Source organism: Catharus ustulatus, chromosome 10, assembly GCF_009819885.2.
Source record: "Catharus ustulatus isolate bCatUst1 chromosome 10, bCatUst1.pri.v2, whole genome shotgun sequence".
In the NCBI taxonomy this organism is placed as follows: domain Eukaryota; kingdom Metazoa; phylum Chordata; class Aves; order Passeriformes; family Turdidae; genus Catharus; species Catharus ustulatus.
Window position 1 is genome coordinate 15,534,830 of NC_046230.1, and position 15,789 is coordinate 15,550,618.

At 47.0% G+C, this 15,789-nt stretch overlaps 1 protein-coding gene across 1 annotated transcript; it reads right to left on the minus strand.

Annotated features, from left to right (window-relative positions):
* Positions 1-7,427: 7,427 nt before the first annotated feature.
* Positions 7,428-14,187, minus strand: CLDN16 (claudin 16). The gene is made up of 5 exons (XM_033069238.1): positions 14,071-14,187; positions 9,515-9,617; positions 9,110-9,274; positions 7,882-8,073; positions 7,428-7,567 (listed from the first exon to the last, which is right to left on the minus strand). The coding sequence occupies exons 1-5, from the start codon at positions 14,182-14,184 to the stop codon at positions 7,428-7,430; spliced, it is 714 nt and encodes a 237-aa protein (XP_032925129.1). The 5' UTR covers positions 14,185-14,187.
* Positions 14,188-15,789: the final 1,602 nt, after the last annotated feature.

Below are 15,789 nucleotides of genomic sequence, written 5' to 3' on the forward strand. Positions count from 1 at the left end.
CCATTTTCTTTGAGGTGATCACTGCAGACAGGATGGAAAAATACTTTAAAAAACCACCCAGACTGCCTTGTGCCAAGCAGGATCATCTCAAAGTCATTCCTTGAAGATATTAGCCTATCTAGTTCTCAAATTACTGAAGAAAGATGCTGAATTTCCCCCTTAGCTGGATTCCAGATGAAAGGAAAGATTCCCCCTTGTTTGTTGTGGGCAGGTCACTGGAGGCTGAACTCAGCCTGCCTGACCTCTGTGCCTCTGCTCCCATGGCAAGGGCTGGGGGTGCAGTCAGACCCCTCCTGCTGCAGAAAGTGAAGTCAGCCCTGGTCCCATGCTCTGTACTCCCATGGAACCATGAGCCCAATTTGGGCAGCCCAATTCTGTTTTGGGAATAGAATCCCAGAAGATGAATGCAAGCCCACAACCTGCCTCATGGAGCACCTCCCCACCTGCAGAGTGAGGTCAGCACTAGTTCTCATGCTCAGGAAGGAAACTGGGAAGATAAATCCACTAAAGGTTATCATATTTTCATAATTACTCTATGTAACTACATTTTCTAGATAAAGAATTGCAACATGTTTTGAGTAAAAAAAATATTTGCCAGCACCACTGCAAATTATCTCCCTAAAATCTTATTTTAGAATCAGCTTTAATGTTTGATTCTTGTGTGAAAGGAAATAAATGTTACTTGTAGCCAAATTAATGTTTGTGCCAGCAGGCTAAAATATTACTGGGTTTATTAATAAAGAAAATTAGCAAGTACAGACTTAGCCAGGGGAGAAATCAAGCAATTTCTGAGTGTCCTTTTGCTGGCTGAACCTAGTAAGAATTGCAGGTAATCCACACCTCTCAGGATCAGATTTTTCATGTACATAACTGCTTCCACCACTCAACCCCTTCAATTTATGTCCTGAAGCATGAGATTTGATTATGTTTGTCACTGCAGCTTGCATAGCCTGTTAGTGGGCATTAAATCAGCTGTCACTTGATTCCCACCTACACGCTGCTTGCTTCAGTGACCCCTTCATGGCAGAGAACTCCACAGGTTGTCTGCATTATGTGCTGCATAAAACATTACTGCCTCCTGCTTATTAATGGCTTGGCTCTAAATAAATTGCTGCCTTTAATTTCACTGAATGTCACCTTCTAATCAGATGGCTGCAGAGGCTAACAAGCAAGGACTGCTCAGGTTCCAGTGCCTCCAGCCCCTCTGCACCCCTCTTTCTCAAGGAGCAGGCTCCCAGGGTGGTAAATCCTTCCCCAGCCGCCCAACAGAGGGCAAGCAAGACTTGGAGCACACAGAAACACTCGAGGGAACGGGTCTGTCCCCTGCTGCTTGTGTGCATTCAAGTGCCTTCAGTCTCATGTTTGAGGCGCTTTAATTATGCACAAAAGCAATCAAATTATTCCATCAGAATTACGACAAGTGGCTCAGAGTAAAGGAAGCTAGGGGCTGTCACAAAACCAGGCTCCATCTGGAGCCAGCAGCGTGGGAGAACCTGCGTGCTGTGGTACCTGTGCAACATGACAGGAGCCACAGGAGCTTCCAAAAACTGCTGAAAGCCGGGAGGGATCTGCAAAAAACAGCTCGTGTAGGGTTGCTGTGGGGAGGACACAAAGTAATATTGCTGCTGGGAAGGGAAGGGAAGGGAAGGGAAGGGAAGGGAAGGGAAGGGAAGGGAAGGGAAGGGAAGGGAAGGGAAGGGAAGGGAAGGGAAGGGAAGGGAAGGGAAGGGAAGGGAAGGGAAGGGAAGGGAAGGGAAGGGAAGGGAAGGGAAGGGAAGGGAAGGGAAGGGAAGGGAAGGGAAGGGAAGGGAAGGGAAGGGAAGGGAAGGGAAGGGAAGGGAAGGGAAGGGAAGGGGCTCAGGGTCCTGGTGCTTGGTTTCCTGATCACTGGAATGGAAAAGAGGATGGGTTTCTTCCTGCTGCAAAAGCACTTTGGGTGGCCCCACCAATCTTTTATTCCCTATGGAAGCTGCTTCTCCCAGCCTGCCACCCACTCCTGTGTTCCCCCACAGAACAGACAAGGTTTCCCCAGACCTGTGTTCCCATTCTTACACAAGCAGAGATTTTGCTGGGTAATTTTCATAAGCACTCAGCTCTTAATGAGGGCAGGTAATGAAGTTTGGCTGATGTTTCCAGAATTGCAAGGAAAGAAGAACCATTTCCTTATAATTCATCACCTTAGGAATAGAGTTCACCTTGGAAAAGCACTTGTCCTGCTGTGACTCTCTGGCTGCCTCTATTCCTCTGACTTACACTTCCTGCTGACTTTGAGAAGAAATGGCAAACAGCTCTAGTAAAAAAGCAGACAACACTAGAAGGCAGATGTGTTTGTGGCAGAACTTGTCATCAGCAGGACTTGTGGGGGGAAATGGGAGCAGTGCAGAGGAACCAATTGCTTGGTGACCATCTGGAAGCAAAAGACAAAGGGAATAAATATGGTGAGCACATGGCTGGACTTCCACCTCTGCAGATTAAGAGCTGAATAATAAATCATAAAGTCGCTATCAGGCAAAATAGAGCAAAACCAGAGGTAGCTGAGCCATGACAGGACATCAGTTTGGAATGCCAGGAGGGTTGGACATGAAAGATGGGAAAATAATTTATATGCTCATTAAATTTTTGTAATTGTCATCCAAAATTCTGCATTATGGGCTGAAGAGTTCTGTGCAGGGAGGATGAGGACGGGACTGCGGACAGATGCCCGCTCTCTTTGGGTCACTAGATGGCACAATTCTGGCACTTTTCTCCCTCGCTCAAAGGCATTTTACAGCAGGAACCCAGGAGCTAAGGGAGAAAATAGTTCTCGCTGCTGTAACGGCGGTTGGACAGAGTATTTCAGTCATTAATCACTTGCCCACAATATTTAACAGATGCAGAAGAGCAAACTGTGGGAGTCCAGCCCCGGCTGAGAGAGAAAACCTTGCAGTCTGGGTGGAATTTTACTTTTCTGTCTTGTAAAGTTTATGAAATGACTCTAAGTAGATGTGTCTAAGCTAGGACAAAGTCTTCAGCTGCTGAAGATGCATTTCTGCAGGTGTACACTGAGTTTTGCAGCCACCAGCAAAGGTCTAGGCAGCCTCCAGAATCACCGCCCCATGCCCAAGGGCTGGTCCTGTCTGTGTGCTGCCTTTGGTGTGTCCTTGCAGGAGAGCAGCGATTCCCCTCACAGGACTCACAGTAGGTCACTTGGCAAAACACCTTCTGAACAGAACCTGGACACGGGTTAGAGAGATGCCACACTCAAAGGCAGTTGTGTTTATTACATCCCACTGATGTTACAACGTGTGAGAAAACCAGTTCTGCACTGCTGCTCCTGTCTGCTGGAAATCATGGTTCAGATCTCCTGAATTTGCACCAAAATCACACGGCAATGTCTGTCAAAAGGCAGGAAATCTGTATCTTGGGAAACATTGGTGCAGCTGCAGTAGGAGACAGCCTAGTTCACAAGGTCACAGTAAGAGTGAGCACTAATTACAGCTGGAGATGTTAAAGCCCTCACGAGCAAGGCTGATCGAGGCACGGAGAGGATGAGATGCTGCAGGCAGAAAAGGACAGCCATTGCAGATGTCAGTTCTTTATCTCCCTCACTTGCCTGTATCAAAATGGGAAATCAATAGCTATCTGTAAGGCATGGAATCAACTTAGCAAAGATCCTACCTAAACACTTCTCTGTTTTCCATGACCTGCAGCCAGCCGGATCCCTGGCAGAGTGCAGGGAGCTTCAGGGGAGAGGACAATGGGGAGCCCCAGTTCAGGGGAGCATCCTGGGGCAGGCACACAGGGAGGAAAGGTGCTACTCTCAGCTCTCAGCTGAATCCCTGACTCTCCCTATGCCCTGGGAAATGAAGACTCAGGTGCCCAAACATAGAAAAATACCCCTTGTAAGTAGTGAAAATATGGACAAACAGAAAAAACTGTTGATGGATTAAATATTGGACCTCAGCTCAGCTGGAAATTGCAATTGAGCAAAAAGCCTTGGTAAGCCATCAGTGGTCATCGGGAGGGGAAAATCAATCTATTGTCATTCCTAGTGAGCTGCTGCTGAATGGAATGCAGGTAGGTATTAAGGAAATACCTCAATAAGTGAGCTCACCTGATACATCTTTAGCCATAGGGATTGGTTCTGATTTTGAAAGAAAAAATAAGTCCTGTTTACTTTCTGGGAGGTTTCTCGCTAATGAATATACAATTAAACTAGAATAGATCTGCACTGTGATCTGATAATGAGCTAATGAGGAGTGAATCCTGCAGTCATGAAACCAGTGACAGTATTAAATCAAACAGGGATTAACAACTAAATATTAACAGCTGATCAAAACATCAGGTAGACTGTCAGCAGAATTTGAACAATGAAGCAATGCAGTGTTGGACTGGTTGCAAAACATTAACCTAGCAAAACTAAGAGTTGCTGTGACCTTTTCCTGGTCCTCTTGTGCAGGAGATAGATCCTCAAAACCTACCATAGAGTTTGTCTGGAACAGAAGTATGATTAAGGAATTAACTCTTATTCTATACAAATACTGAAGAGAGGCTCACAAGTCTTGATACAACATTCCTCTTCATATGAAAAGAATATTTGTTCATAAATTGTTTGCATCTGAAGTGCATTTGAGGAGGATGAGTTAAGGTAGTATTTGGGGTATGTGTGTGCTCTATTTGTGTACCCCAAGGAGAAACACAGGGCTGGAGGGACTAAAGAAACTAATCCTTAATATTCACCCCTGATCAGTGCAGAGCCATTCAGTGCCCACTGAGCCACTGCTTGGTGTGACCCACATGCTGGGAGTCAAAAACAGCTCCCACCACCTCAAAACAAGCTGAAGACCATTAGGACAAAGACCCAGAATTCTCCTCAAGTGCTGAACAGGGGAAATCAATGGTGTGATGTTTGTAATTACACCTGCATTTCTTCTCTGCTAAACAAGAAATAAATCTTCACATCAAGAAATAACTGTTGTGCTCAGAAAAAAACCTATAGAAAACAGCAGCAGGAGGCTGGTGGGCATCCCTGAGTGTTTGTGGGGAGGGATAATGTACTTGCTGCATAGGCTGGGGAGATTTTGATTCAGAGTTGGTGATGTCTTTGCTGGTACCTCCTCCCCAGGAGCATCTCTGAGCTGGGTGAGCTGGGCTGAGGCTGCCTGCAGCATCTCTCCTCCCTCGGGAGGCTGAGGGACCATTTGCCTCTCTGGGCAGGGATGTGGGCAGTGGAGCAGTCACTGAACACAGCTCTGCCTCCGGGGTGTCCTCACCCTCCATCTCCTTCCAGTGTGTCTCTGAAGGAGCAGGGCAGCAGGCACAGCCCAGGAAGCAGACCGAAATATTTCTCCAGAGTTTCCCTCCTCTGGCAGAAGGTATCAGCAGTGTCAGTTCTCCTGCCCCAAAGACCCACAGAAAACACATTTCTGATGTGGCTGTAAAAAACTTAGAAAAGAAAAGAAAAGAAAAGAAAAGAAAAGAAAAGAAAAGAAAAGAAAAGAAAAGAAAAGAAAAGAAAAGAAAAGAAAAGAAAAGAAAAGAAAAGAAAAGAAAAGAAAAGAAAAGAAAAGGAAAGAGCCAAAACCCCCAACCATCAAGCTCTGAATGCAGCTTCCTGCAATGACAGACACAAATTCCTGTCACCTCCAGATCTCTTTGTGCATTCTCGGTACAATCTGTGAATCCATCACATTGTTCATAACTCTTGTACTCGTTGTCTCTCAGGACCTTGTAAAAAAGCCTCCATCACCTCTCCCACTGTGTTTACATCTGTTTGATATAGCTCATCTGTTGGCAGTAACCTGCTCTCGGTTTGGCTGACATAAAGCAGCAGGATCTCTGCAGGCACGAGCCTCCCTTGCCGGGCAGCAGAGCTGGCACCAGGGCTCTTGCTGCGATGGCTGTGCCATGGTCTGAGCCCTGTGGAGGTGCCTGGGCCTGCAGCAGAGCCATATGGACCTGCTGTTGTCCTGTCTGTGCCAGGCCCTGGTGCTTCTCCACTTGGAGCCATGTCAGGGCTGGGTTGTGTTTTGGTCTTGCTGGTCAGTTCTGAGCTGCAGCACAAGGTGCTGCTTCCAGGATAATCCATCAGCCCTTCATTTTCCATCAGAGGAGTTATCAGAAGTGCTGCTTGGGATACAGCTCACTCCATCCTCAGCCAGCCCTTCTCCCTCTGGCCCACACAACACAAGGTTTCCCTTCATACTGTCTGGAGAAGGAAATCCAGCCTCCCCATCTCGCAGTCCATGGGGGAAGCCTGCCTGTGGCAGTGCTTCAGCACCCACAGCTGTGCACACCCAGAGACTCCACCTCTGCTTCTCCATTGCCCCTAAGCAGGTAAATCTCTGTGCCAGGAGATTTTTCTCAACCCTCAGTGCCCATAACATTGTGTGGTGCCCATGGGCAGAAAGGACTGCCTTTGGACAGTTCCTACAAAACTCTGTCTCACCTTCTGTCTCTACTAAAGGCATGAAAGAAAGTTCACATCCACTTAGGGAACATGTAAAGCCATACAGAGTGTTTCCTCCCCCATCCTAGTGAAGACCTGGCTGATGCTCTAACCCCATCCAGCCTATGGCAGCCTGGATTGCAGCAGGGGACAGCAGTCCTGAACTAGGTTTAAATACCATTTAATGGAAAGGGACAATAGATTTTAGTATCATTTATCCTTGTTTCTAGCTAATGTAGATATATTGTAATGCACAAGTTCAGATTTTGCATCTTCACTCACTTTGTCCAAGCAATGTTTTTATTAAGCAGAATGAAGCTGGCAATTTCCAGATTTCCATGAGTTTAGAGCATCTGTAATGTACCTTTTAACACTGAGAAGAACTGTATTTTTCAGGGAAGAATGCACCTGGCATTTACAATCTTTTCTCAGTGCAGAGGTTCATGGACCAAAGAGAGGGTCAGATATTTAACACAGCTCTTATCTCCTGCAAAGCTCCCCAGCTGGCTGTGAGAGGGGCAGAGCACCATGCTGAGTGCACAGGGTGCAGATGTTGGTCAGTCAGTCAGTCCCTCCCTTTGCCAGGATTTTCTCCTTTGTACACTCTGCTGACACACTGCCAGACAGGGAACAGATCCATCTTGCAGGTTGGGGATCTTCATGCAGAACGCTGCAGTCTGATTCAGGAATGGCTGATTTATCTCACTTCTACCAATAGTGTTGAGACACATGCTGAAAAGAGTTTGTGTTGGTTATTTCAGTCCATGCTTATGCAAGCAGCCTCATCACTGAAGGCAAGAGGATTCCAGAAAGCAGGATCTTCTCAGAGTTTTACCTTCTTGAAGGAAAGGTATTTTGAAGCACTCATAATGCAAACATTGTAGTGTACAGTAGATCCTTGAAATTCAACTGCATCTGTATCACAACCACAAGAGCTTGAGTCTCTGTGCAATGCACCAGAAATAAAAGCAGAGCTCTTTCTGCAGCACTTACCTCCTCCTCACACCCTTGTGTCCACTGCATACATTTTGGAGGTGGCTGTTTGTGAGGGCAGCAAATGAGGGTTTGTTACGACGGTCACAGCTGAGGAATAGCCTTTCCTCAAGGAGTAGGCAGAATGGAATCTTCCAGAACTGGTCTCTGTGATGCACAGGGAGAAAAATAGCAACTGCTAATGAGTGCTTGGTGACTTTCAGCTGCAAAGTTTCGTTATCCAGGGAAAGCAGCACTGCGAGATGTGACATAACAACAACACACTTCATGTCATCCTTACACCTCAGCTCCCACACCAACACCTTGATGTGCTTTCTACATCTGCCTAAGACTATTCCCAATTTACAGCTGAAAATATCACCACTGGAGATGAGCAAAGGACTTTCCCCACCCTGTGCACCTGTAGCACACCCTGAGCACTGGCTCTCTCCCTGGGCTGTGCTTCAGCCGTGCTTCCTCACCTCTGAAGAGATACATGCAGCAGGTGAGCAGGGACCCAGACAAGAAGCAGCCAAGTGAGCCTGCCATGCCAAGCCAGCAGGACCACCCAAACTTGTACTGGATGCCCAGGAAGACGTTGTGGAAGAGCAGAGAGGAGCGCTCCACGTAGACATCCACAGCGTACCACACGGAGCCCGTGATGCCAGGGAGACCTGCACAGGGAGAGAGGTGCCACACACAGAGCTGTGGGGGTCAGATCTAGAGCTATAGCTGCTGGGTCACACTTCAGGGTGGGAATTCCTTCCTGGGATGGCAGGGTTTGGCCCCTGTCCATGCTCAGCCTTTGGCAGGTCCAGCCTGGCTCCTGCTGATGCCCTGTGCTGCCAGGCAGGGGCTGCACCTCACGGCCTGGCACTCACACCTCCAGCACACTGGCAGCACTCAGGTTTCTGCAGAAAAAGGCAGAAAGCTCCTCCCCTCTGCTGCTTGTAAAGTTGTCTCGAGAATTTAATTTTCTGATCTGTTTTGATTTTCAGAACTTTGATGATGCTTTTCAGACAAACTTTGAGAAGTGAATGGGAGATGTTTAAAGGAGCCTCTCAACGTGTTTTACACATTCTCCCAGTGGCTGGGGTGAGTTAGTAAATCTGCTTAGACTGAAGAAGAGGTAGCTATTTGGTATTAGCATAAAGTCAAATGATATTATTTGGTACCAGTTGGCTATTTATTTTTGTATTTAAAATTCTCCCACTGGCTGTAACAGCAAAGCAGCTCACTTAGTAGGGAATTTATCACCTAGAAGGGACAGACATGTTATTATCCTTTTATTAGAGATCAGCTGCAGAGATTTTGGGCTAAGTGACTTGCCCAAGGTCACACAATCTGTGGCAGAGCCAGGAACCAAACCAGGATGCCAGGACTCTCTAGTCCTTCAGTAGCCAGTCTAGAGACCTACAGCAAGGTCTGTTTGCCATACCAACAACCTCAACTGCTCCACAATGAAACAGCAATAAATGGATCTCAGTCACCCAAAGCCAAGTCACCTGGTTAAAACTTGGACTGGAGCAGATAAACTCAGCTCCATGCTGTTTGGGGCAGGTGGTGAACAGAAAAAACTGCATTACACAAATGAATCAAATGAAGATCCTTCCTCCTACAGAAAATCACCACCCAAAATAAAAGAAGGCTTTTAACGCTTCCCCACTTTGCTAAAGGGTGTCCTACAGAACGGACACAGTGGGGAAATACCTGCAAGGAGCAACAAAACCCCAGACACCAGGCAGATGCGCAGCTTGATGAGTGGCTCGTCGGGAAGGAACTTCACACAGTCCAGTCCCAGGACCAGGAAGAGAAATCCCAATCCTGACAGGATGTCTGCTGTTATCATCATGGCTCGGGTCAGCACCAGCTTCACTGCAGGACAAAAGCAGATCATCCTCATGCACAGGGAATAGAAATGTGGGCAGGTAATGGCATCAGATTTTATAGGAACATTTTTTTCTGGTGTTGAGCTTTTATCAGCTTCCCCTGGGAGTAATACCTGACTGAGAAAAGAAACATGCCTCTAATAATCTGTCACTGAGTAGAACAGATACTCTTAGTCTACACTCAAATGCCCCACCACTTGTAGAAAGATCTCTGACTCTTACATACCAGAATGCTCAGCGTAGATGGAGTCATACTCATCACAAGTCTGGATCCCATCAAAAACGTTTGTGACACATTCCCACCACAGGCCACGGCATTTTGTACTCACCTATGGATTGAGAAGACAAAAAAGAGCATAGGTTAAAATATCCACCTACACAGCAGGTGGTCATCTCAGCCCTTCAACAGAAATCCTGGTCCAGTTACAATGATGGGAAACCAGAGTGTTTGGATTGAAGAGAGAAAGCAAAAGGATGGAGGAAAAGGACAATGTTTTCTGTGTCCCTACCAATGCTTTTACATTAGAGCAAAAAAATGCAGACTAGACATTAGGAAAAAAACCTTGCCTACTGGTAAGGATAAAAATTTTGAAGGAAATTTCTGGGAGGAGCTGGGGGGTGGCTGACCAAAAATATCTAAGAGCAGGTTTGTTCACTCATTGCCAAATGCTTGTCTAGGCTGAGCTGGGCAGGGCCATGGACCAGACAACCTGAGACTTTGCTCCCCTCCCTTACACCATCCTCCTGACGGAGGAGGAGCAGCTCAGAGGGTGGGAGGGGAGTGCACAGGAGTCTGGATGCAGCCCCTCTGCAGACACCTGGGGAGGGCTGTCCCCGGATGACTCAGCTGTAAACGCTGGCTGGAAAATGAGAGGGAGCCGGTGCTGATGCTGGCCCTGGGGCTCCCGCTGTGCTGCCAGCCCTGGGACCACGCGTGCCCAAGCCACAGTCACCACTGAGACATCCAGACTGGGGCACAACATGCAGTAGCATCATGGTTAATCGTCTGAGCTGTCCTCAAGCTGTAGATACCATTCCCAGCCCAGCCTCCCATAAATCACTTTACTATGGGAGGTGTTTTCATTACCAATGCAAATATGGCAACGAGCACCTCTGAAATATTCCTGGAATTGCTCATACAAGGAGCAGAGTTAATGTTGGTGCAGATTTGGACTCCAGCCTGCCCACTGCTGCCAGCAACACCCGCTGCAGTTAATGGAAAGAGAAACTCTTCCAGCAAATGAGTTTCGTGCAGGGGAAGGGGACCAGGCTTGCTTGGATGATGCAATAAATTCATTTTTCTTCCACTGTGTAAATCACAAAGCAGATAATAACATATCTCAGACACATAATGAAGTCTTATTCAGGATGTATTGAAGTCTGTAGCCAAGACCAATATTTTCTCCACAACACAATGTCTGAGCCAAATTGTGCACCTCCTCTGTGACACTGCTCTCTGGATCAAAGGTGAGGAAAAATGACTCACTACTTCAGACTGGCAGAAGAGATGCTATTTATATTTGAACAAAAATAATCTACATCTTTTGTTTCATGGAGATGAAAAGTGCTTAACATTTCTGAGAATTTCAGGGCATATTTAATGAAAAATATGATGAAAAATGAGAAGCAAGCAGTGATGGAAAAAACTAATTTCATTGATTCTGTGCTTTTCAAGAGAAGAGAGTATTGTAAAACAATTTGCCATGTTTACATTCAATGTATTTTTACCATAGCCCTCTCAATGCAGTTGCAGGTCCTCTTCTGTCTTAACTCACCACTCTTCAGGCTGTGCTTGAAATTAGCATATTTTCATTAAATTACACTTTCTTCCACTTGTATTTTTATAATTTCTCTTTCCTCCTAAACCACCATAGGCTTATTTATACTACTCTGTATTCAGCTAATAATGTCACTTACTTCCTCACTTGCTGATATTATTACTGTTTTTTGAATCATACAAGCAGCATCTACTTCTAAATTTTTTATAAAGAGACTAGCAGGATTCCAGGCTTTGTCACCCTCCAAGCAAAACAGAGCTCTGAAGCACAACAGTTATGGTCTAGCTTGTGAAATAACCCCCTTCCCAGGCTAACAAAAACTTGATTAAGTTTTTTTGTTTCTTTGGATGTTTCAGTTGTCACTACTCCTGCTAGAGCCAGCATGGGCAAAGCAGGAGCCAGCCCATCTCTACACAGCCTGTGTGCAGCCAGGGATAAATGTCCTGTTGCTTGGTGCAGGGGGACTTGTGTTGCTCTGGGAACTTGTGGCTGTCCTGAGCCTCTGCTGAGCTTTTCTGGTTTCTGCTGCCAAGGGCCAACACTTGCTCCCTTCTGCTTGGTGCACTGCTGATCCTTCTGGTTGTTAATCTGCTCCTAAGCCACCCTTGGGCACCTTCCCTTGCGCAGACAGCTCAGACCTTCAGGCACATGGGAGCTGGCTGCTGTAAAGGGGACAGGGGTCAGGGCATGGGGCATCATGTGGGTGTGTGGATTTCCCCATCCCATGGTTGCACCATGCTGGTAACAGTAATTCCCCACCACTTCTCTCCCCCAGAGCAAAACATCACAGCCATGTTCCTCATCCCCCTCCCAGTACAAAACTCGCTGCCACAACCTGCTTTCCTTAACACAAGTGTGCATGTAAAACATGAACTGCATAATGACTGTAATACATATAATTATATCCTATTCATAATGTATAATTAATATTAAAGTAATTCTCATACAGAAAGAAAAGAAAATGACAGAACAAGCACACACTTCTCCTTCTGGGGAAAGCGGAGAAGACAAACACGTAAGCGATGTTAGTCACAGTGTTTTACCGTGCTCCGTGCCAGCAGACAATGACTGCAAGCCCAGCCTGAGAGTGAAACAGGCAGCGTTTAACAGCAGTGCTGGGATTTATAATCCACCTGCAACAGGGAGGGACTGTCTACACAATACTCGTTGAGAAGCAGATTATGGGCTTTTTCCACTACAAACTACTGCAAAAATTGACCCAGCCCTGTGTTGAAGCTTCACAGGGAGTCACCAACTTCAAGCAACTTTCTGTATGGCTGCAACCTGTTGTTTCTGAAGGGGGTGAGGGGCTGTGAAAGCTGCCTCTCTGGAGGTGGCTGCTCCTGGCACTCCCTGGCCTCTTCTTCCTGGGATGCTCCTCTCCAGTGGGACCACAGTGAGTTTATCCTCCCCAGCTGCTGGGGACCAGTGTCAAAGCCAAGCTACCAGCCAAGAGCCAGCAGCTGCTGAAGGATGGAGCTCCCTTCTCCTGGAGTTGCCTAACTTACCCTTTTTCCAGCTGAAAACAGGAGTCATTGTGGACTCCACGCCTTTCTGGCCGTGGACATTCCCCTGTTTAGAGAGGCAGTGAGTCATTAGGGTCATTAAGGAGATCAGTGGTCAGATATTAAGGCTGGGGGCGTTTTACTCCATTATTTAGTATTCACACTCAGAGCCGGAATGTGAGAATAGTGGTTGCTAATAACCGAACTGGGTGTTAATGGAGCGCTTGGGACAGCCCATCGCAGGTGCCTTTGCGCCAGGAAGACAAGGTTACACAGCCTCAGGGTAATGGACCGGGGCTTTACTGGATCACTTTGCTCGGGGACTGGGCTTCTCTCACCTGGTTTTCCCCACGATTGGATTCCTTTGGCTCTTCTGAGCATACTGATACCTTCATCTGAGTACTTCCTGAAAGGAATCTGAAATATCTCCCAAATGAAGAGTCATATCCCATCCAGCATCACTGGGCGTGCTCCATTTGCCCTGTAAAGAGGCTCACTGAGCACACACAGTGACCACCAGGAAAGAACAGCACTGCATTGGATCATCACCTCAGCACTTACATCCACCTTTCAGGGTCTCTGACAGTCAGACTGTCAGGATTTCTTGTGGCATAGAGAAAATTTTTTCTTGTAATTAGTTTTATCCTTCTTTCCTTGAAAATTCACCTTTTCATGTACTGCAGCTAAATGCTGCATTGTAGTCACTGAGTGCAGAGGAGTATTTTTTATATGCTGGATAGCAGATAAAAAGGTTCCTCCTGATATATTCAGCCAAACTTTCTGTTCTGGAAGGTGTTTCACCTTCACTGCCTAAACGATCCAATTTTCCAGAGAGCAGATTCCTACACCGTGGACCTGCAGCTTAAATGTACAGAAAAGAATGGCTGTGCTGGGAAGAAAATTACAAATTTGCAGTATTGAGTACTGAGGAAACAGTGATGATTTGGGCATGGAGTCTTTGGGGCACACCTTGCCTGTAAGCAGCGATCTTCTCCCTTCTTTGCAATTAACTTTTGCCAATACCTTTCTCTAGTGTGAGAGTGCCACTGTCCACATGACTTCCAGGAGATATTGAGTCCCCCTTGCTCCCCTTAGATTTCTGGTAGCACTGTAGCTCATTGGCTGTTCAGAAAAAGACTTGAAGAGCACAGTTGTACATGCTGGGTGTCTCCACCAAGAAGTCTGAACTACAGAGCTAGAAACATCTCCAAAATATCCATGCAGCCTGGAGGTACAGGATAACTCCTCTCAAGTTCATGCACATTTAAAACTAGTGCCTGTAGATCTTTCCTGAACTTACTAAGTAAGAGCACACTCTGGATAAAAAAGTCTGGGAAAGAGAATTACACGAAATACCACTTAATTATTTTCATTCTCATCCACTTTCATCCAGCACACCAGAGAGAAAGAACATGAGAATGGAGTGGAGCAATGATACCAGGAACAAACTCTCTCTAGGACACAGTGGTTTTGGTGATCAGGCTCTCCTCCAGTCTTACCTCCAGGGAGTCATCAGCATTCACCATCCAGCAGTCTGTCCAGGTAGATATTATCAAAAACCCAGCAGAGAAAAAAGCAAAAAAGCACCCCAGGTACTGGAGGACAAACTTCATGCCAGCAGGGGCTCAGCAATGCAGGGGAGTGCAAATAGCAGTGCCCAGCCCTGTTCCTAAAGCCAGGGCAGAGGCAGGGTCTCAGAGTCCCAGATGGCCAGCACCTCTGGCAGTGACCATGAAGAGCAGCACCTCCTGACTTGTGCAGGTGCCATGTGGCACTGATGGCTGCAGGAGCAGGGCTCACCTGCCAGGGGTCAGGAGGAGGTGAGAGCGCCCACGGGAGCCGCTGCAGCCAATCCACCCTGCACCACAGCTCTGGTCATGCCTGACTGAAGAGAAATGGGGCTGTGCACAAGGGACATGCAGTAGCTGGAGGCCTGGACTGCCAGGGGAGGCAGGAATCATGGCAGCTTTTGTCAAAATAGGGATTAGAAAAAAGAGTCAAAACTTGTTCTCCAGGGCAGAAGTTTTGGGCACTGCTGAGGGACACAGAGAGGAGCTCTCACGTGCACACACATATTTATTCCTGTTCAATGGTTTATGCCATAGCAGGGGGCAATTATAAAGTGATTTGGTGTAGATCCCTTGGCTGTCACCCTGTTGGTCTCTGGTGCAGTGATGATCTAGCTCAATGCAGGAATGTCACTAGGGAGGGAAATGCAAAGGTAGCACTCCTGGCCCTTCAGAGCCAAGATCCACGCCCATCCCAGGTATGGAACTCTATATTCTGAATTTGAGTCAAACCTCAGTACCTCTCATGCCCTGGGCCTCAATTTGTTCATGGCATGAGTACAACTCCCATGTGGAAATCCTGAAGTTTTCAAACCAATGCCATTCTCTGGAGGATTTCAGTTGGTTGGAATTTCCCTGCTTGCCTATTCTGATTGCAAACTTCCTGTTTTCCTCACACAGGCTGCCAGGGGCAGCAGGCTGGGGCCTCTGCAAGAGGATTCTCAATGTCTCCTCTGGTGTAGTGCTGAGAAAGCCATCAGGGCTCCAGAACACCTTTCAGGAAAACCAAAGGGGAGTGGGACTAGAAATTCCTCCCACCCCAAAGGTACAAATGCACAGAAACCACCACATCCTCAGTGATCATTATTTTTGGATGCAAAGAGGAGCAGTGACAGGTGAAGACCTGCCGTGAACGGGCAGATATTCAGCACAGGGCAGAGGAGCAGGCTCTTGCTCCTCATTCAGCCTTGCTCCCAGCCCCTTGCTGTGTTTGCCATCTCAGCCGTCACCTCCAGATGGAGCCAAGCGGTGCCTTTACAGAGCTGCTCCAAGTTCCGCTTCTCCGGGATTCCCCTGCAAATGCCACAGCAATGAGAAGTTTATTCTCACAATAGGTAACCCGTATGAGTCCATCCATAGCGTCACGAGGCGGTTTTGCTGACAGAAACTACAACTTTTACACTCGATACCAGGCTCACTCAGAGGTCACTCTGTGGAATAGGCTCTCACCACAAGCTTTGGGAGGCTTAAGAGGAGAACTAAAGTCCCAGGTCATAAAGCCAGGATGCTCTGCTGCTTCAGCTGTCTGCTTTCTGTTTCCTAATTCCATTTGTAGAAGCTGACAAGTGAGGAACTTTTCTTCTTCCGTCTTTCCCAGATGCAGGTCCTGATGTGGTTATGTGGATATGATGTTTTCTGCTGAGTTTTCTG

What these genes read in the sequence shown, in the direction of transcription:
- CLDN16 (XM_033069238.1), bottom strand. Translation starts at nt 14,184, where the DNA reads ATGAAGTTTGTCCTCCAGTACCTGGGGTGCTTTTTTGCTTTTTTCTCT. An exon ending in CATCTACGCTGAGCATTCTG is followed by an intron (nt 9,275 to 9,514) that starts GTATGTAAGAGT and finishes TTTGTCCTGCAG; the next exon opens with TGAAGCTGGTGCTGACCCGA. An exon ending in GGTTTTGTTGCTCCTTGCAG is followed by an intron (nt 8,074 to 9,109) that starts GTATTTCCCCAC and finishes CTCCCTGTGCAG; the next exon opens with GTCTCCCTGGCATCACGGGC.